Genomic DNA, 22,703 nt, shown 5'->3' with positions numbered 1-22,703 from the left:
ATATGTATATATACATATATATATATAAATATATATATATATATATATATATATATATATATATATATATATATATATGTATGTATATATATATATGTATGTATGAAAATACTTGACTTGGTGAATTCTAGCTGTCAATATACTCCTCCCCTCTTGACCACGCCCCGCCCCACCCCCGACCACGCCCCCACCCCCCTCCTCCCGAAATCGGAGGTCTCAAGGTTGGCAAGTATGGCTTTGAGCCTTGAAGGACAGGAAGGTGCACTTAATATGCTGTTGTGTGTGTAAAAAAAAAACCCAACATTATTGTCATTTGCGTAGAACAATGTTCCTCCTTTGCAAGCCTAACCCGCGAGTGTCTTTTCACTGGTCACATTCTTCATTGAGTCTCTGACCAGCTCGCTCACAGTTAACTATTGGTCTAAGAAAGTAGATTTGTCCTGAGTGAATATCAGTTCAACCATTGTTAGTTCACTTTCTTTGATCTAACCAAGTTTGTTCACCTTATTAGATGTCCATCCCTTGGAACATCCATGACAACCACTGTTCTCAGTCCAGCAGTAGCAACCTTGCTGTCTTTACTGTCTGCTTACTTGCACTTTTCCGCCCTCTGGTTTTCCCTACGCCCTTGGTTTTGTCTCTGGCTGTTGGCACCGGGAGTGCCAACAGGCCTTTAATGCCTCACATTCCTGCTGTTTTCGATGTGAAAGTCGTTCCTCTGGGAATAACCGTGGCACTCAAAAGCCGAGGTGAAAATCCATTTACCCATCAAGAGGCCACCTTGCTTACACTGTCACTGCGTATTCCATTATGAGCTGACTCTCTTAGAGACACGCTCCTCCGGTGTTTGCAAGGACAGCGCCATTGCAGGTGTACTTCCTGTTGACGGCCTGTCACATGTTGTCGGGAGCACCTGGCGACCTTTGTACTCTGGAGTTGCGCGCTTGCAAAGAGCACACGTATGTCCCCTGAATCTTATCTGTCAGTACAGATTGTCCTTAATGGTGGAGGTGTGTGTGGTGGTGGAGTCATCGGGCAGCGAGCCACGTCGTCCAGGCCGCGACCCACAATGCAGCAGGTTCTGTAGCTCTCTGGAAACGCTGCTGGAGAAAGCCGTATAGATCCACGGGTTGGTGCACGAGTTCAGACTGGCAAGCAGCATCAGGATAGTGAAGGTCACGCCTGCAAACATTAGATTGTTCATCAATTTCCATACAAACTATTCACCATCATATTACACCGGTAACAATAATAATAATGGATTAGATTTAGGGATGTCCGACAACGGCTTTTTGCCGATATCCGATATTCCGATATTGTCCAACTCTTTAATTACTGATACCGATATCAACCAATACCGATATCAACCGATATACAGTACACAGTCGTGGAATTAACACATTATTATGCCTAATTTGGACAACCAGGTATGGTGAAGATAAGGTACTTTAAAAAAAAAATGAATGAAATAAAATAAGATAAATAAATTAAAAACATTTTCTTGAATAAAAAAGAAAGTAAAACAATATAAAAACAGTTACCATATTTTTCGGACTATAAGTCGCAGTTTTTTCCATAGTTTGGCCGGGGGTGCGACCTATACTCAGTAGCGACTTATGTGTGAAATTATTGATTATTACCGTGAAATATCAAGTAATATTATTTTGCTCATTCACGTAAGAGACTAGACTTATAAGATTTCATGGGATTTAGCGATTAGGAGTGACAGATTGTTTGGTAAACGTATAGCATGTTCTATATGTTATAGTTATTTGAATGACTCTTACCATAATATGTTACGTTAACATACCAGGCACGTTCTCAGCTGGTTATTTATGCGTCATTTAATGTACACTTATTCAGCCTGTTGTTCACTATTCTTTATTTATTTTAAATTGCCTTTCAAATGTCTATTCTTGGTGTTGGCTTTTATCAAATACATTTCCCCAAAAAATGCGACTTATACTCCAGTGCGACTTATATACCGTATTTTCCACACTATAAGGCGCACCTAAAAACCACAAATTTTCTCAAAAGCTGACAGTGCGCCTTACAACCCGGTGCGCTTTATATATGGATAAATATTAAGATTCATTTTCATAAAGTTTCGGTCTCGCAACTTCGGTAAACAGCCGCCATCTTTTTTCCCCTTAGAACAGGAAGCGCTTCTTCTTCTACGCAAGCAACCGCCAAGGTAAGCACCCGCCCCCATAGAACAGGAAGCGCTTCTTCTTCTACTGTAAGCAACCACCCGCCCGCGTAGAAGAAGAAAAAGCGCGCGGATATCACCGTACGTTTCATTTCCTTTGTGTGTTTACATCTGTAAAGACCACAAAATGGCTCCTACTAAGCGACCGGGATCCGGTTCATGAAAAGACGCAATCTCTCCATCCGCACACGGATTACTATTTCACAGCAACTGAAATTCCTGTGAACCGCACTGTGGATACAACGGGAGCACGTACGGTGAATATTCGCACCACAGGGAATGAGAAGTCATCCTTCACTGTGGTTCTAGCTTGCCATGCTAATGGCCAGAAACTTCCACCCATGGTGATATTCAAAAGGAAGACCTTGCCAAAAGAGACCTTTCCAGCCGGCGTCATCATAAAAGCTAACTCGAAGGGATGGATGAAGAAAAGATGAGCGAGTGGTTAAGGTAAGTTTAAGTTTACGCGAAGAGGCCTTTTTCACGCAGCTCTGTCCATGTTGATATACGTATGTTTGTGATTGCACATTTGCGTACATTTTGGGAGTGAACAGAGTTGTTAGAACGCTGGTTTTTAATATATTATTAAAGTTTGACTGACCTATCTGACTGTTTTTTTGACATTCCTTTAGCGCAGTTAGATGCGGCTTACAACATGGGGCGGCTTATTGGTGGACAAAGTTTTGAAATATGCCGTTCATTGAAGGCGCGGCTTATAACCCAGAGCGCCTTATGGTGCGGAAAATACGGTATGTTTTTTCCTTCTTTATTATGCATTTTGGGCCGGCGCGACTTATACTCCGAAAAATACGGTACATAGAAACCAGTAATTAATGAAAATGAGTAAAATTAACTGTTAAATGTTAGTACTATTAGTGGACCGGGAGCACGCACAATCATATGTGCTTACGGACTGTATCCTTTGCAGACTGTCTTGTTATATATTGATATATAATGTAGGAACCAGAATATTAATAACAGAAAGAAACAACCCTTTTGTGTGAATGAGTGTGAATGAGTGTAAATAGGGGAGGGAGGTTTTTTGGGTTGGTGCACTAATTGTAAGTATATCTTGTGTTTTTTATGTTGATTTAATAAAAAACAAAAAAACAAACAAAAAAACGATACGATAATAAAAAAAACGATATCGATAATTTCCGATATTACATTTTAACGCATTTATCGGCCGATAATATCGGCCTGCCGATATTATCGGACATCTCTAATTAGATTTATATAGCGCTTTTCTAGACACTCATAGCACTTTACAGTGGAAACTGAGAGCACATCATTCATTCACTCCACATTCACACTATGTGGTGGTCAGCCACAGCTGCCCTGGGTTAGACTGATGAATACGTGGCTGCCGACCACCAAAAATGTATTCACATTCATACACTAGTGTGAGCGGCACTGGGAGCAAGGTGGGTGAAGCGTCATGCCCAAGACACAACGGAAGTGACTATGATAGCCGGAATCGTACTAGGAGCCCCAAACTTTCTGGACAGCCACTCTACCATCTGAGCAGTGGTGTGCCGTCAGGGCCAGCAAGGCCTTCTCTGCTGGCCTAACATAACCAGAAATCATGATCAGAAATAAAGATACAATTATTTTTTTATTTACTCTCCTTAAATATCTAAAAGTATTCATATTCTCTTCATGTCATATTATGCTCCTTCCAGTGCTGCTGTTTTTAGTTTTAGTTTGTATACAATCAGAATTCAGCTTGCTTATGTTGCCATGCTGCATGAAATCTGCCAGAGGCCTTCAGAATCAACAATGCGGGCGTCCGTGCACTGTAAGTGAACGGGGACATACAGTTGATAGACAGTTGCAATAGCCAATCAGATCACGACGTCAGTAAGGCCTTCTAGCTGGCCCGAGGTTGAACGTGACATTTACGCGTCTTGTGATTGAATACTCACCGGGACCGTTAGCGGATGAATTTGACAACACAGAGTTGAGAGACAGCTGCGATAGCCAATCAGATCACAAGTTGTTGACAGTAGCCTATCTAGGTAGCCTGATGTTAACGAGACTGTGATTGGATACTCACTTGTCATTCCAAAGTGAGTATCCATTCACAAGTATACACCTTATTGCTTTTTTATCCTGCACTATCATGAGCTTATGTAACGAAATTTCGTTCTTATCTGTGCTGTAAAGTACACATTTGAATGACAATAAAAAGGAAGTCTAAGTCTAAGTCTAAGTCTATGTTGAGAGGCGATGTCGGCCAACTCCGGAAGCTAGCTCAGCTGTTCTGGCGATGAAATGAGGAAATGCTCGCCATTTCCACTCGAATAAGCTGACGACAAGGGGCAACATTGGCTTCAACATTGAATAGGTTCTGTAAATTGTGAGTTCAAATATTTAATTTTTTCACTTTTAATGTTTTTTGCAATTTGAATTTTGACAGTACCACATAAGATATTGAGGGGAGGCGGGGTCGGTCGGGGCCGGCGGACCGACAGCGAGGCGTGTCCCGCCGGGACCGACTCCAAGATGGCGGCGAGGAGGCGTGGCCGGCAGTCCAACAGGGAGGCTGGGCACACCGGGGCCCGCTCCAAGATGGCGGCGAGGAGGCGTGGACGACGAGCGAGCAGCGAGGCGGGGCTCGCCAGGAGCGACGCCGCAATCAGGACAAGGTGCGGGGATCGCGCAGCTGCGGACAATATAATTATCCTCTCGCACTGTATAAAAGGGCGGGAGACGTAAACGTCGGGGAGAGAGACGGAGGGAGAGGCAGGAACCAGAGAGAGACGGATGGAGAGCGAGAGCGAAAGAGAGTGAAGTGAATTATATTTATATAGCGCTTTTCTCTAGTGACTCAAAGCGCTTTACATAGTGAAACACAAAATCTAAGTTACATTTAAACCAGTGTGGGTGGCACTGGGAGCAGGTGGGTAAAGTGTCTTGCCCAATGACACAACGGCAGTGACTAGGATGGCAAAAGCGGGGATCGAACCTGGAACCCTCAAGTTGCTGACACGGCCGCTCTACCAACCGAGCTATACCGCCCCTTAAAAAAGTTAAAAGAGCGCGAGGAAGACGGCGACACACGCAGCTGAAAAGCACACAGCTGAAAAGCACACAGCTGAAAAACAGGCGGCGGTGCGAGCAGCAGGTGGAGCCGGAGCTGGAAAGCGCCCGGCGAAAGAAGACTGAGTATTTGCAAAAATAAAAAAAGTCACAACCCTGCTCAACCATGTCCTTCCTTGATGGTCCTGAAAACCCGCACGATAGCTGGAGTCTGTCACAGATATGTTTTAATTGCTGATGCGTTTTAATAGTTTTTTAGATGCCCCAGAAAATAACCCTTTTGTACACTGTTGCTGTGGTTCAATGCACAGTAGGGCGCAAATGTGTTTCTGTATAGTATTTCTCCAGCAATGGTCATGTGATGACATAAATGATGGTATTTTGAGAGGTAATTATTGAAGTTGGACATCACTGAAGGCCTAGGTGGGAAACGCACGGCCCGCCACTGAATCTGAGCCACGCCGCACCAAACCTACCTCAGTAGTTAATTAAGAGTACCTTAACTAAAATTTTGAGATACGAGAAATCTCTCTGCTTTTTATTATGGTTTAAATTGCGAGCATAATTTGAGTTATGAGCCTCCAAACGGCTAGATTAGCTAATGCAACAGTGAACGCTGGAAGAGTCGGCCCAAAACCTCAGGTTTTACTTGGTAGCATACGTTGCTTCCTGTCAATGAGAAAGGACGCAAAGAAAAACAGCTCCGCTTTCACTACCGGGGTTTTGAATAATTCAGGAGGTTTCCTGGCCACTTAATATAATCAAAGGGAGCTACAGGAGAGCTGGCTTTAAAGGGTTTCTAGCAATACTGAGTGATTTACTCTGGCAGGCTGACCCCTCCAACTGAGCTCTGGCCAACGTAAAAGTACGAAATTGTTGAAGTAAGTCAAAAGTGCCGCAAGCCGCGAAAGCGCCAACTGTCGTCAATGGGCTGCAATAGCAACTATGCCGAAACACACTCTACGGAACACAACTCCTAAGTCTCACAGAAAGAGTTCCAGCAAACAGAAAATTAAATGAGGCATGATATGAGAATGATGATGGAAAACAACAGAATAACCTTGAAACAATGATTTTGGATAACAACAAAAAGATGATGTAAACCAGGGGTCCCCAAACTTTCTGACTCTGGGGCCGCATTGGGTTAAAACAATTTGGCCGGGGGCCGGGCTGTATATATATATATATATATATATATATATATATATATATATATATATATATATATATATATATATATATATATATATATATATATATATATATACATTAGATATATATATATATATATATATATATATATATATATATATATATATATATATATACAGGTAAAAGCCAGTAAATTAGAATATTTTGAAAAACTTGATTTATTTCAGTAATTGCATTCAAAAGGTGTAACTTGTACATTATATTTATTCATTGCACACAGACTGATGCATTCAAATGTTTATTTCATTTAATTTTGATGATTTGACGTGGCAACAAATGAAAATCCAAAATTCCGTGTGTCACAAAATTAGAATATTACTTAAGGCTAATACAAAAAAGGGATTTTTAGAAATGTTGGCCAACTGAAAAGTATGAAAATGAAAAATATGAGCATGTACAAGCAGATGACATGGCACCCCAAACCATCACTGATGGTGGAAACTTTACACTAGACTTCAGGCAACGTGGATCCTGTGCCTCTCCTGTCTTCCTCCAGACTCTGGGACCTCGATTTCCAAAGGAAATGCAAAATTTGCTTTCGTCAGAAAACATGACTTTGGACCACTCAGCAGCAGTCCAGCTGGTGTCGGTCCACTCTGTTTCCTGAGATCCAGGGTCAACGCAGCCGTCTACCAGCAAGTTTTAGAGCACTTCATGCTTCCTGCTGCTGACCTGCTCTATGGAGATGGAGATTTCAAGTTCCAACAGGACTTGGTGCCTGCACACAGCGCAAAATCTACCCGTGCCTGGTTTACGGACCATGGTATTTCTGTTCTAAATTGGCCCGCCAACTCCCCTGACCTTAGCCCCATAGAAAATCTGTGGGGTATTGTGAAAAGGAAGATGCAGAATGCCAGACCCAAAAACGCAGAAGAGTTGAAGGCCACTATCAGAGCAACCTGGGCTCTCATAACACCTGAGCAGTGCCAGAAACTCATCGACTCCATGCCACGCCGCATTAACGCAGTAATTGAGGCAAAAGGAGCTCCAACCAAGTATTGAGTATTGTACATGCTCATATTTTTCATTTTCATACTTTTCAGTTGGCCAACATTTCTAAAAATCCCTTTTTTGTATTAGCCTTACACAATATTCTAATTTTGTGACACACGGAATTTTGGATTTTCATTTGTTGCCACTTCAAATCATCAAAATTAAATGAAATAAACATTTGAATGCATCAGTCTGTGTGCAATGAATAAATATAATGTACAAGTTACACCTTTTGAATGCAATTACTGAAATAAATCAAGTTTTTCAAAATATTCTAATTTACTGGCTTTTACCTGTATATATACTGTATATATATATATATATATATATATATATATATATATATATATATATATATATATATACAAACCCCGTTTCCATATGAGTTGGGAAATTGTGTTTGATGTAAATATAAACGGAATACAATGATTTGCAAATCATTGTATTCCGTTTATATTTACATACAATACAAGAAATATATAGCGCACTTTCCGCGCGTGCAATGATGTCACGTTATCGATGAGAAAATGCATTTTTAGACAATATGATTTGCCTGAGCTGATAGGAGACACCGTGCGTAGCAAGCGGTACAAAGTGGATAAGAAAAGACAGAAAAAAATATTTAAAAAAAATAAAATAAAATGTTATTTTTTTTTATACTTGGGACTTCCCGCGGGCCTGATTTTGGACGCTGGCAGGCTGGATCCGGCCCGCGGGCCGTAGTTTGGGGACCCCTGATGGAAACAATAGACAGCCTATACTCAACTACGAAATCAGATATGGCAAGTCTGCAATCAGATCAGAAATCAGTTGCAAAAAAGTAGTTAGAATAATACATAATGCTTTTGATTATTGAATCACAAATATTGAAATTCAATGATTTGGTGCATTTAAAATATTGTGTACAAAGCAAACTATAACCTGCTACTCAAGAATGTACAACAATTATTTTTGACAAAAGGGGAGAAATATAACCTAAGGGAACATTTAAAATTGAAATGTGTATAAACGTGTATTTAGTATATCAGTATGTGGAATTAAATTATGGAACTGATTAACCAAAGAAGTCAAACTAAATACGATTATGATCCAGTTTAAGAAACTGTTTGAACTGAACGTCTTTACAAAGTAGAAGGAAGAAGAGTCCTGATAAACATCTTGAACCTTACTGAAAATTACAATTATATGCTTCTCATTATGTGAATCACAACTAATAAACAACTGTTTATTTATGAGAACTTTATTTGTTATATATTTATTTAATCTGTTTTGTGTTACCAATTGAGGACATGAAGTTAACAAATGTGTCATAAATTGCTATGAAATGTAAAAGGGGTAAGATTAAATGAGCTCTGTTTCTTCCTACTTTTTTTCGAACATGTAATGAAAAACTGAAAAAATGTGTGATGTTCCATGTTGTAACTGAATGCATGTTCTAAATAGACTAAAACAATAACATAACACCATTACTCGCTGCTATTTCAGTCTTATTGACCAGCCTTCCCTCTTCAGTGACTTGGCCTGTTGTGCATGTTGGATCTAATGAGGCAGGACGACGCCAATCAGAGCAGACCAGAAAGCCCTCTTCAGCCTGCTGGAACATGTAAGTGCTTCACTACTTATTTGTAGTTATTTGTACTACTATTATATTAAAATAATTATTATTGATTATTTAAAAGTGAGTTTTTCTTTGTAAAAGTTATGTTACATGTTAAAATCGTGCTGTTCTGGGAGGGCGAAGTACAAATTAAATCAATTTCAATAATGTCAATGGGCAGTGCTGATTTAAGACATGAGTGTTCCGAGTTACGAGCTCAGTCGTAAAACGCAATGTGCTCGTAAGTAGGGATGTCCGATAATGGCTTTTTGCCGATATCCGATATTGTCCAACTCTTTAATTACCGATACTGATATCAACCGATACCGATATCAACCGATATATACAGTCGTGGAATTAACACATTATTTATGCCTAATTTGGACAACCAGGTATGGTGAAGATAAGGTACTTTAAAAAAAAAAAAATACAATAAAATAAGATAAATAAATTAAAAACATTTCCTTGAATAAAAAAGAAAGTAAAACAATATAAAAACAGTTACATAGAAACTAGTAATTGATCTGATTAATGAAAATGAGTAAAATTAACTGTTAAAGGTTAGTACTATTAGTGGACCAGCAGCACGCACAATCATGTGTGCTTACGGACTGTATCCCTTGCAGACTGTATTGATATATATTGATATATAATGTAGGAACCAGAATATTAATAACAGAAAGAAACAACCTTTTTGTGTGAATGAGTGTAAATGGGGGAGGGAGTTTTTTTGGGTTGGTGCACTAATTGTATGTGTTTCTTGTGTTTTTTATGTTCCATCCATCCATCCATCCATCTTCTTCCGCTTATCCGAGGTCGGGGCACGGGGGCAGCAGCCTAAGCAGGGAAGCCCAGACTTTCCATAAAGGTTATGAACAGAATCGGTGCCAAAGGGCAGCCTTGGCGGAATCCAACCCTCACTGGAAACGTGTCCGACTTACTGCCGGCAATGCGGACCAAGCTCTGGCACTGATCATACAGGGAGCGGACTGCCACAATCAGACAGTCCGATACTCCATACTCTCTGAGCACTCCCCACAGGACCTCCCGAGGGACACGGTCAAATGCCTTCTCCAAGTCCACAAAGCACATGTAGACTGGTTGGGCAAACTCCCATGCACCCTCAAGGACCCTGCCGAGAGTATAGAGCTGGTCCACAGTTCCACGACCAGGACGAAAACCACGTTTTTTTATGTTGATTTAATTACAAAAAAACAAAAAAAAACGAACTGATAATAAAAAAAACGATACCGATAATTTCCGATATTACATTTTAACGCATTTATCGGCCGGCCGATATTATCGGACATCTCTACTCGTAAGTTGAGGTACCACTGTAGCGCCATAGTCATTTTAGTAATGCCGGTTGACACTGAAGTTGGTCCAAATTTTTTATTTGATTTTTTTTTTTTATTAAAAAGAAAAGTTGGTCTAATTTCAAAACCCAATTGTCCTGTTAATTGTTTGGTAATTGATGGGAATAAAGTGTTTTACAGGGCACATACAAATTAGCTTTACATTGAATTAAAAGCACTACAATTGAAGGATTTAGTCGACTTTAAAACAGCACAATTTATGTATATCATAAAAAATAACAAGTTATCAGTGTATATACAGGGATTATTTCAAACACGAAACTGTGTTTATAATTTCCGAAAGAAAGTCATGTTTAAAATAAACATGTGAGAACGAGTGCAAAGCTGCATTGAGTGTCTTTTGTTGGGATTAATGAATGGAATAATTTGGACCAAGAGTTAAAAGACTGTAAAACTTTAATTCAATTCAAAATTATTCTGAAGAAATCAATTAGAAAAACATATGTTGAGAATGGATGTTAAGGATGTAAAATTAATATGTTGGAACTTTTTCATAATTTGTATTTTATTTTGTGATGAATGGAAAAGAAAATAATGCAAAACTTCATGCATAAGAAGACTTTGGTAGTTTTTTTCTGTTTCTCTTTTGTAAATACACTGGGATGGATGTAAGAAGCTTTAGCTTCTGCCTATTCCATTTCAGACTACCGTATTCTTCGGAGTATAAGTCGCACCGGAGTATAAGTCGCACATGCCGAAAAAGCATAATAAAGAAGGAAAAAAACATATATAAATCGCACTGGAGCCCGGCCAAACTATGAAAAAAAATGCGACTTATAGTCCGAAAAATACGGTATATGTATATTAAGAAATGTCTTGTCTTTGTCTGTCAAAATGTTTAAAAATGTCTGAATAAAACAAAGCTTGAACTTGAAACTTGAAAACTTGAACTTGAATTCACGATTGATTATTTCAATAAGTTACAGTCAACATACATTTCATAACTATCAAAGTATCAAAATAAGCTTACCACAGTATAATACAACTAAAATAAAAACTGTAATAAAGTAAAACCTTTTGAATATGTCTAAAACATACGCAATGGAGAAGAAACAGAAAGGATCAAAATTCACCTCAATATTTAATTAATTACTCAGATTGTACTGAGCAGCCACACCGATTCCTATGTCTTAGTATGTTCACTTTCAGGATTTTTGGTTAACTTTGTCCTTGCTATCACTTTTGTGGTGGCATTACTTATGACATAACACCTGATAGTGGTTTGAACTTCAAGTTTTGTTTGACTTTTGAGGCGTACCGTATTTCCTTGAATTAGCGCCGGGGCGGTAATTAATTTAAAACCTCTTCTCACTCCGGCGCTTACCAAAGGCATGCGGTAAATTTAGGCCTGCGCTTATAAATTTGAGGTTGATGTAAGAATACCATAATGAAAAGCACATTTAATAAAAAAAAAACGTTATTATGGTCTTACCTTTACTTATAAATGAAGTCCATGCGGCGCTCCGTCTGAACAAAAGCATCGATAACTTGTTTATAGAAGTCTTCCTTATCTTTCTTCAGTTTTAAAAGTCACTCTGTCTCGATGGAGATCTTCCTTTAATTATTACCTCCTGCTTCGATTGAAAGTCCGGTTTAGAAAACTGTTGTTGTCACTTCTTCTGCAGCCGAGTAGTCGCAAGAATGATCCCTGGGATCACTATAGCGCCCTCTACCACCATGAGGCGGGAGTCATTTAATGACTCATATTTGACACACGCAGCTATATCAATAAAACATTTTTACTGTTCTTTTTAGCATATTCAATAGCTTGGACCTTTAATCCTACTGAATAGCTCTTTATCTTCTTCCCTTTATCCGATTTAAAATTATTGAAATTAGCCTCCTCCATTTTGGAAAATTATGCCTTGAAAGGTGAAGTGTCGTGACGAGTTTGACCCGGCGGTAAAACGAGGCATATGCTAATTATTCTGCGAAACGAGTTTGACCCGGCGGTAAAACGAGACATGCGCTAATTATTTTGCTAAACAAGTTTGACCCGGCAGTAATTCTAAGCATGCGCTAATTATTTTGCGAAACGAGTTTGACCCAGCGGTAAAACGAGGCATGCGGATAATATATACCCAATATATACCCGGCGGCAATTCAAGGAAATACGGTATCCAAATTGTATCACTTTTCAGGCGTTGGACGTTGGAGGGTCCACTGTATTTCGTGCAGGAGTACCAACAATACTGTAAACATCCCAGGTCAGACCTGGGCAAAATACCACTCGCTGGTCATATACGGCCAGTTAAGATATTCAATACGGCCTGCCGGACGTTTCCAAATAATTTTTTTAGACCTCTATCATCAAAACTGTAGTCGCCATCATGATGTGCAGTTATGTTTTCAAATTACTGTAAGTCTTGAACTATAGAAAGTATTTCAATGGTTGGAATCTGCACTTTTGCGTGATATACGGGTTATTACGGTAATCTACATCACAGCAGCTCCAGGCAGACGAGGAACCAAGCAGAGTGGGCGGGGTTTGTTTCCTGAGCAGCCAGCCTGAAACATGGGTGTCAGGGACAGACGCGGAAGCATACTTTTACAACAAAGTTCTGCAGAAAAGTGTTATAATATCTGATTGTATGTGTTTTTCTCTCTGTGTTTATATTTCGCCATGTTTGCTGCTTTTTTTCTTGCGTTTTACTTGATTGTAAAAGATGTCGATCAAGGAGGTGGTATGAGAAGTAAAAGCGTAGCAATGTTCATATGTTGTTAATATTCATTGTTTTATCGTTCATGGCTATTATTGTAAATCCCACATTCTTTATTGTCATGATGTACATTCTGGGTGTCTAATTCAGAAAAAAGAATGTAACATTCTATTCCGTTTTTTGAAGTGGTGTGTCATAACGTATTTAACATACTATCATACATTACTGTGAGTTTTTGTATGAGTGTTATTTATTGATGTATATATACTGTACTAATGTAGGTATACATATATATATATATATATATATATATATATATATATATATATATATATATATATATATATATATATACATACATACATACTAGAGATGCGCGGATAGGCAAATATTTCATCCGCAACCGCATCAGAAAGTCGTCAACCATCCGCAATCCACCCGATCTAACATTTGATCAGAACTGCATCCGCCCGCTATCCGCCCGGTATATCTAATATAGACGATGCAAGGCATTAGTGAGGCACCTGCCAACTACTCCGGTTTTCCCGTAATTCGTACGGTTTTCATCAACCTATTCCGGGTTACGGGAGCAGTGATAAAAAATACGTTTTTTCTTTAATTTAAAAAAAAAAGGGTGAAAACTACGCGAATTGCACCTTGTGCAGACAAGATTTTTCGATCGGACACGGAGGAATTAGCGATGTAAAAGACCACTTTGGGACAAAAAAACACAAGTCTAATGCCGTTGCTAGCGATACAAGTGGAAAACTTTCAACGTTTTTCGTCGCCCAAACAGATTCTTTGGATGTGATAAATGCCGAAGTTTTATTTACGGAGGCAATAATTGAGCATGGACTTCCAATCGCACTGGCTTATCACATGGGACAGTTACATGTTTGTAATGCAACCTTTAAAAATCATTACGCGGTGATCGCGGTCCCAAAAATAAACTTTTCTTGCATGATAATGTCCAGAAAAATTCGCTTTATATTACTATAGAGTCCTTTTAACGAATGAGTTTGATGGTTTATCACAAACCTTAAATGAAAGAAGTCCTTTCTTCTCCTGCACCTGCATGCACTTTGGCCTTGCTTCCTGTGTGGTGCGCAATCCTGTCGGCTGTATTTCACAGCACGACATACTGTTAAAAGTGTTTATACTATTTATGCTTTCAAGTCCAAGTTGAAGAAATCTTGTTAAATGTTGACAGCATAACTACCAAAATACAGAAGTATGTCCTTAATATTTTTGCAGTGCTATTTCTGTTGAAAAGTTAAAATGATTACATTAGAGATGTGATGTGCCACTTTTCAAAGTGTCTGATGGCTTAAATTAATTTTCATTAATTTTTCATATTTTGAATTCTTTTGAAAGGCTTACAAAAAAACTACATTTGAATTGTAATTCCATGCTATTGACAGGACTATTAATTTTAATGAAGTTAGCTTACCATGTTTACAGTATGATAATTGTGATAGAAATGTGAATTTCGGGGGGTGGCGGGCAGGTATGCTGCTTACCTGCTGCGCGTGACGCCGGCCGCGGCGAAGGCGGACGAGGCGGGGTGTCGGTGCGGTGGGCGCGGTAGTGACCCTGGACGTGCGTCGGGCCCTTCTCGCGGATCGCCTCAGCTACGGCTCCCGGTGGGGCCCTCTCGGGGGAAGGGGCCTCGGTCCCGGACACCGGCGAGGCGTCCCTTCTCCGCTCCGTAAAAGTGTCCATCTCTTTTCTTTTTTTTTCTTCTGTTGTGGCATATGCAGCAGGTGCCTGCTCGTTTTTCGTATGTGGGTAACAACATTTAACTATGTGTATATATTTCCGAATTGGTTTAACTGCCACCCGCAAAAAAAAAAAAAAAAAAAAAAAAAAAAAAAAAAAAAATCTAATTGATCCGCCCGACCCGACCCGCACGCGGATAAAATCTTATTTTTTAAAATTTCATCCGCCCGATCCGCGGATAATCCGCGGACTCCGCGGTTGTGCCCGCAAACCGCGCATCTCTAATACATACATACATACATACATACATACATATATATATATATATATATATATATATATGTATATATATATATATATATATATACATATATATATATATATATACATATATATATATATATACACATACATATATATATATATATATATATATATGTATATATATATATATATATATATATATATATATATATATATACCGTATTTTTCGGATTATAAGTCGCAGTTTTTTTCGTAGTTTGGCCGGGCTCCAGTGCGACTTATATATGTTTTTTTCCTTCTTTATTATGCATTTTCGGCAGGTGCGACCTTTTCTCCGGTGCAACTTATACTCCGAAAAATACGGTATATATTATACACGTATACATTTTTTACTCTTAATGTGGCCCCCTGAGTCAAAATAATGGTCCAGGTCTGCCCTACATGTACAAAACATCCTGTTTCTTTTTTTGTTCCAGAATAAATATTTTATGTAACAGAAAATATAATACCTCACCAGGCATTGCAGACTGTGGACAACCAATGAGAATATAAGGATTGTAGAATACAAATCTAATAAGTTAAATTACAGTATGTGAGTAGAAGCAATTTAGTTTCAATTGTAATTTTTTTGGTAGAACAAATAAGAAACTAAATATGATTATGGTTTAGAAGGTTTAGTGTAAGGTAAAGGCCACTTCAAAATAACGGCGCGGCGGACGGGTGGACATAATTTGCTTGTCCTCTGTGTGCCTGCTTGTAATTTCTTTGTGCAAGCTGCTGGCGCGGATTATTGTTGATGAAATGTCAACATCTGGTCAGGTTGCAAAGTCAGCGGGGAATATAAACTAGTTATTTACCACGTCTGGTGTTTGTCTTTAGTTACAGATCAGAGGACACAGGCCACACTACCAAACACGTCTTAAAGCTGCAAACATTCACCTTGCTTGCCAACGATGACTTCAGCACGTTGCTGTTTGTGTCCTAAAGTTGTACTGAGTCTGTCTTAGAGAACTTCCTGGATGTTCTTTAAAACAGACATGGCTTTGGACTTTGTGTTACACTGAATATCTGAATTTTTAAAAAAAAGGTGTTGCTGTTTTTGTTTTTTTTAAGAAATATTTCCAAACCCTCTGTGAACTTTAGTGACATGACATTGAAAATGTGTTTTTCCCCTCTATCATTTTAATGGCCTTATATATACATATATACATACATTATAACATTATAGGCACAAGCCACTTTATTAGGCACTCTTTCACCATCGGACAGGATGGGTACCTTTCACATTTGAACTTATACGGTACCAATTCCGAGTAACTGGGATTTAATACCAATAGTAGTCAACGTTAGCAATTTCCGGTACTTTTGTGTGTGTTCATGTCCAAGAATAAAAAAAACTGGGATTTAATACCAATAGTAGTCAACGTTAGCAATTTCCGGTACTTTTGTGTGTGTTCATGTCTAAGAATAAAATCCTGTTTTTCAACATTTAACACTGAGTTGATAATGTCAACTGTGCTGCCCAGTTGTTACATCTTGTTTTCTTTTTTGCCAGTATGCATTCATTTTAGTTTGTCCTAGGTGTGTTGCCGTAGTCAGGAGTGCAATGTGCCAGTCTTGTCTTTTGTTGAGCCCTAAAAGTGTTTATACTGTAAGTATTATACCTATTACATGTCAGCTGTTTGATATTAACATGCATACCAGTTGTACTTTTGATGACCAAAATCGCCATGTAAAATTGCTCATGCTAATCAGTAGCATGTATAAGGCATATCCAATGTAAAAATAGAATTGAGCTAGTGCATTTTAAAAAGCGGAGCCCTGTGTTGAACACTTTCCATCTGTTAGCTTGCTTTGTTGGCATGGATAATTGGAAGACTCTCCAGAACCAGACCACCCCCAAGTGTTTGAGTCGAGGCTGCAACTGAAAGTGACGTCACGTTCAACAAAGGTATCAAAATATGGTACGGATGATTTTATGTGAATTGGTGCCCGGTAGTAACGACGGAATTCGGTCGGTACCTTTAAAAGTACCAAATTCGGTACCCATCTCTATGCACCAATCGTTCTGCCTTTACAAAGATAATATTTTTAAAACTTATTCTTAAATTTAAGTTAAAGTTAAAGTCCCAACGATAATCACACACACACTAGGTGCATTTGACCCATCCCCATGTTCACCCCCTGGGAGGTGAGGGGAGCAGTGAGCAGCAGCAGTGGCCGCACTCGGGAATCTTTTGGTGATTTAACCCCCAATTCCAACCCTTGATGCTGAGTGCCAAGCAGGGAGGTAATGGGTCACATTTTTATAGTCTTTGGTATGACTCAGCCGGGGTTTGAACTCACGATCTACCGATCTCAGGGCGGACACTCTAACCACAAAGTTTAGGGGGTGAGTGTAACTGAGGCCAGCCAGTGCGGCTGTGCCATGTGTATGTTGGTAAACCTCATTTCCTAACACCTTCCGAGCTTGAGCTGGACACAGAGTTGAGGGCTCCAGCTTTTGGCTCAGTTCCTAGCGCTCTTGACTCTCATTCAAGAGGTCCAATGTTCGAGTTCCGAGTGGAACGGAAGCAGGGGCTGAACCAGGCGGGTTACATAGTCACTTAATGCGATATTGTAGCTGTTTAGGGATGTCTGTAGAAGAATGCTTACCCAGCACAAAGATCCAGGTTGGTGTATACAATTTTCAGACAGGGAATTTCACAATAACTAACAAACATGCTGATGTAAACATGACCTAATTTGGCAGAGGTTGGAGTAGATAGAACATCAGAATTGTATGTGAGGATCTTTTACACACAAGGAATTTTACCTGGTAGACTGTGCTCTAACCCCCAATTCCAACCCTTGATGCTGAGTGCCAAGCAGGGAGGTAATGGGTCCCATTTTTATAGTCTTTGGTATGACTCGGCCAGGGTTTGAACTCACGACCTTCCAGTCTCAGGGCTTACACTCTAACCACAAGGCCACTCAAGGGTCAGTCATATAAGATTTTTGATAGAGCTATTGTGTTACTGTATATCTTATTCATGGATTCCCCTTCCTGTGCTTGTTGATGCAGATCTGTATAAAGAAGCACAAAACTATCTGTCCATTTGCTACCTACGGACAAAGAGCCATAAATACAGGTATGATGGTCATTTTAACAGTTTGGCGTGTATTTGTTACTGACCATGATCGGGAGGGTTGGGGTCCCAGGCAGCCCACAGCTGCACGATGAAGAAAGGCGACCAGCAGACGGTGTAGACCAACACGATGACAAGCGTCATTCGGACAGTTTTAGACATGGCTTTGGTGATGCTTGGTGGTGGTGCCGTACCAGAATGAGGGGGCGCGTAATCGAGGGAGCAGCGAGGTGATCCAGAGGCAACCTCGTAGGATGCCTCCTGGCAATCAGTACTGTTCAGTTGCAGGTGGGTATCCATAGGTGATGTCGCTGATGAAGTGTCATAGTCGTAAGCGTCTCCCGCTTGGCTTGCATTAGACGAGTTATTGTGAGGTTTGTTGGTCACGGCCTTCAAGTGCTGCCCTGATCTTTCTCCACCTCCAGATGCCCGCTGACCCCTTTCCCTGGCCCGCTCCTCTTCTTTCTTAAAGCTGTGGAAGCGGAAGAGGATTTCATTCCTCTTGAGCTCAGCCATCACCATCTTTTCAGACTTCAGGTAGATGTTGTTGTGGATCTCCCGGAAGATTCTTATCTGAAAGGTGGGAACACGTTCATGGATATAGCACAGTTGCAACGACAGCAGCGAGACGTTTGCTCATTCAACAGGATTCTGGTTTCAATTTGAAGACAGACACGTGCCAGATTCAGCAGCGAGTCATCCAGTTAGCATTTCTGCTTTGAAGTTTTACAGGAAATTGAAACAAAGGGAGGGGTGTGTGTTGGCCTTCATCATCAGCCATAAACCAACTGCAGACATTTAGATGTTCCATTAATCAATTCAAAGTTATTTTTCTTTTAGGTGCAGAATTAATTCAATAAACATTTATTGCCACATAATAATTGCTCACTCATTGCAGTGAAAGTACTAGATCTTACTTTTATTTGTAGGGGTTCAAGGTACAGTATCTGCCAGTTTGTACATGAGTTTGTGGATTAAATAGGACCTATGTTTAAAGGGGAACATTATCACCAGACCTATGTAAGCGTCAATATATACCTTGATGTTGCAGAAAAAAGACCATATATTTTTTTAACCGATTTCCGAACTCTAAATGGGTGAATTTTGGCGAATTAAACGCCTTTCTATTATTCGCTCTCGGAGCGATGATGTCACAACGTGACGTCACATCGGGAAGCAATCCGCCATTTTCTCACTTTCGTCGGTGTGTTGTCGGAGGGTGTAACAACACGAACAGGGACGGATTCAAGTTGCACCAGTGGCCCAAAGATGCGAAAGTGGCAAGAAATTGGACGAAATTTGTTCAAAATACGAGGCTGCCAGATGTGGGGAAAGCCGACGAAATGGTCAGTCCTTTGTTCCGCACACTTTACCGACGAAAGCTATGCTACGACAGAGATGGCAAGAATGTGTGGATATCCTGCGACACTCAAAGCAGATGCTGACATCAACTCCAAAACTGGACAGATCAGCTTTCAGGAAAAGAGAGCGAATGAGGGTATGTCTACAGAATATATTAATTGATGAAAACTTTATTCATTACTCGCGGTTTTACGTAAATTATTATACATAAACTGTGTTTACCAATAATTTAGCTTAAAAACTTTTATTTTTTTCAATCATTCGAGTACATTCGGGTAGTCTTGTGTAATGCAGTATTTTGTGTCTATTTAGGTATGGTTAACCTGAGTGCTGAAATCGTGGAAAAATATATGTTCTTAGCGCGCCTGAAATGGGCTGTCTGCGCTCTCAAAGTGCATGTTGTTGCCAAATGTATTTCATATGCTGTAAACCTAGTTCATAGTTGTTAGTTTCCTTTAATGCCAAACAAACACATACCAATCGTTGGTTAGAAGGCGATCGCCGAATTCGTCCTCGCTTTCTCCCGTGTCGCTGGCTGTCGTGTCGTTTTCGTCGGTTTCGCTTGCATACGGTTCAAACCGATATGGCTCTATAGCTTCAGTTTCTTCTTCAATTTTGTTTTCGCTACCTGCCTCCACACTCCAACCATCCGTTTCAATACATGCGTAATCTGTTGAATCGCTTAAGCCACTTGCTGTTCTATCCGCCATGTTTGTTTGTATTGGCATCACTGTGTGACGTCACAGGAAAATGGACGGGTGTATATAACGATGGTTAAAATCAGGCACTTTGAAGCTTTTTTTAGGGATATTGCGTGATGAGTAAAATTTTGAAAAAAACTTCGAAAAATAAAATAAGCCACTGGGAACTGATTTTTAATGGTTTTAACCCTTCTGAAATTGTGATAATGTTCCCCTTTAAATTTGTCTTTTCTGATTTATAAATGATGTTACAATGTTGGATACTTGTGTTAATACTAAAGCGTCAATTCATAAGGTTCCATGCATTTGGTGTGAGTTTGCACTCAGTTTTGGATGCCTCTGCCCGTGAGGTTTTGCAGTCTGGCTACGTTGTGACGTCACGGCGAGATGGACGTACTTATTTTAACATTGAGTAAAGCTCTCTTACTTTCACCCAATCTTGCCATGTGCATACTAACACTGACGTGTGACATGCAGTGACATAAATGCTGCTAAAAGCAGCTTTTTTATGCAGATCTATATTGTTCAGAGAGTGTGCAGGCGTACCAAATGTCTAATGTGGAGACCGGGTGAATCTATATATTGTTTATGAAGTCTATTTTCATCTATAGCCGTGATCTTAATCTGCAAGATATATATTTAAACTGTACATTTTCAAAAGATAAATTATGATACTTTTGGAGAGGGTGGGTGGTGGTTTCATTTGCAATCTGGGAACGCCTCCAGAGTCAAACAATTTGCAGGTATATTGGGTTCAATCCCGGGCTCGGGATCTTTCTGTGTGGAGTTTGCATGTTCTCCCCGTGACTGCGTGGGTTCCCTCCGGGTACTCCGGCTTCCTCCCACCTCCAAAGACATGCACCTGGGGATAGGTTGATTGGCAACACTAAATTGGCCCTAATGTGTGAATGTGAGTGTGAATGTTGTCTGTCTATCTGTGTTGGCCCTGCGATGAGGTGGCGACTTGTCCAGGGTGTACCCCGCCTTCCGCCCGATTGTAGCTGAGATAGGCTCCAGCGCCCCCCGCAGGGAATAAGCGGTAGAAAATGGATGGATGGATGGGTTATAGATGTGACTGTGGAGTAAAATTTACGCAAAGTTTACACCAAAGCACATCCCATATATAGCTAGACCAAGGGTTCTTAAGCTTTGACCCAGGGGCCCAACTTTTCCACTACAGAGGAGATCGGGAGCCACTAAAATATTAAAATATGAATTACATCTCACTTACTCACAGTCCAACAGGATTAAACCTTGTCAAATGATATGAAAGCATGTGGTAATCACAGATTATTATCAAAGATTAGGTCAGGCTGATTACAAAAATAAATATATCAAATATACTGCAAAAAAGGGACTCATAAAAACTAAATTTACACACAATTATGCAGCTCTAAAATTAAAAAAAATATCCTAAATTAATATTAAATAATAATAATAATAATACATATATGTTTCCTAACTAAACTGTCAATAAAATGTAAGTGCAAATGAAAATACAGATTCACCAATTTAATCATAATTTTTGCACCTAATGGAGAACTGCACTTTTTTTGGAGTTATGCCTATTGTTGACAATCATTATGAAAGACATGACGATGGATGTTATTTTTTTAAATGCATTTTAAATAGTACATAAATGCGATCAAAGGTCCACTTACAACGGAGCCTATGGGAGCCGCTCAATTCTGCCTACAAAGCCCTTAAAAAAAAATCCAAACACCTCCATTAGGGTTTTATATACATGATGTAAGGTACTGTATATATGTAATGTAGTAACGAGAACATTTACAATAACATTTATTATTTACGCATTTTGATAATTTTAAGCATACTATGCACATTAATTAAAAAAATACATAACAATGTTTGCTATTTTTTTTCTTCATCACTGATTATTACTCATTGCAAACTTAATGAGAGCCAACAAACAGAATAAAACTTCACTTACTAAAAATGTCTGCTGTCACTCGGATGCCGATTGCTGGGATGTTTAGATGAAGAATGACTCATAATCACCGCAAAGCAACAGGGTGGGAAGGGGAACAAGCGTCTTTTTGTGTCGTTCTCGCCAGTTCCGAGTCCTAAATGGCGGTCAAAGTGTACTAACTTGTCGGATTATATCCTCCAGCCATCTATTTTTCAGGTCAGAGGCATGATTTATGATCTGCAATAAACGTCCAAGGAGAAACTGTGAACTACTCGATGATGTAAACATAGGTACACACGGTAGTGGGCACGGCGCCGCTATAAATAGTTTGTCTGAGTTAGCGCTTACAATAACAATATCACTTATACTTGGTTAATATTCAAGTCACGAAATGTAAAAGAAGTATTGTTGGCACTTTTTGAATGGTTATTTATTGGATTTTATGGGCGGAATTGAGGACCACCCATTGGCTCCGCTGTAAGCAGACTTTTATTTATGTTTATTTAATAT

The 22,703-nt window shown here is 39.6% G+C and overlaps 1 protein-coding gene across 1 annotated transcript in view; it reads right to left on the bottom strand.

Annotated features, from left to right (window-relative positions):
- Positions 1 to 221: 221 nt before the first annotated feature.
- The window catches only part of LOC133623488 (vasopressin V2 receptor-like), an 83,912-nt gene continuing 61,430 nt past the window's right edge, over positions 222 to 22,703 (bottom strand). The window contains exons 6-7 of the mRNA XM_061986698.2: positions 18,248 to 18,773; positions 222 to 1,182 (exon numbers count right to left, since the gene is read on the bottom strand). Of these exons, the coding sequence (XP_061842682.1) occupies positions 983 to 1,182; positions 18,248 to 18,773 (726 nt within the window). The 3' untranslated portion in view covers positions 222 to 982. The remainder of the gene's footprint in view (positions 1,183 to 18,247; positions 18,774 to 22,703) is intronic.

This window comes from Nerophis lumbriciformis, linkage group LG01 (assembly GCF_033978685.3).
Source record: "Nerophis lumbriciformis linkage group LG01, RoL_Nlum_v2.1, whole genome shotgun sequence".
Lineage (NCBI taxonomy): Eukaryota > Metazoa > Chordata > Actinopteri > Syngnathiformes > Syngnathidae > Nerophis > Nerophis lumbriciformis.
Note: the sequence above shows the minus strand (reverse complement) of the source record. Positions and strands in the feature narration are given on the sequence as shown.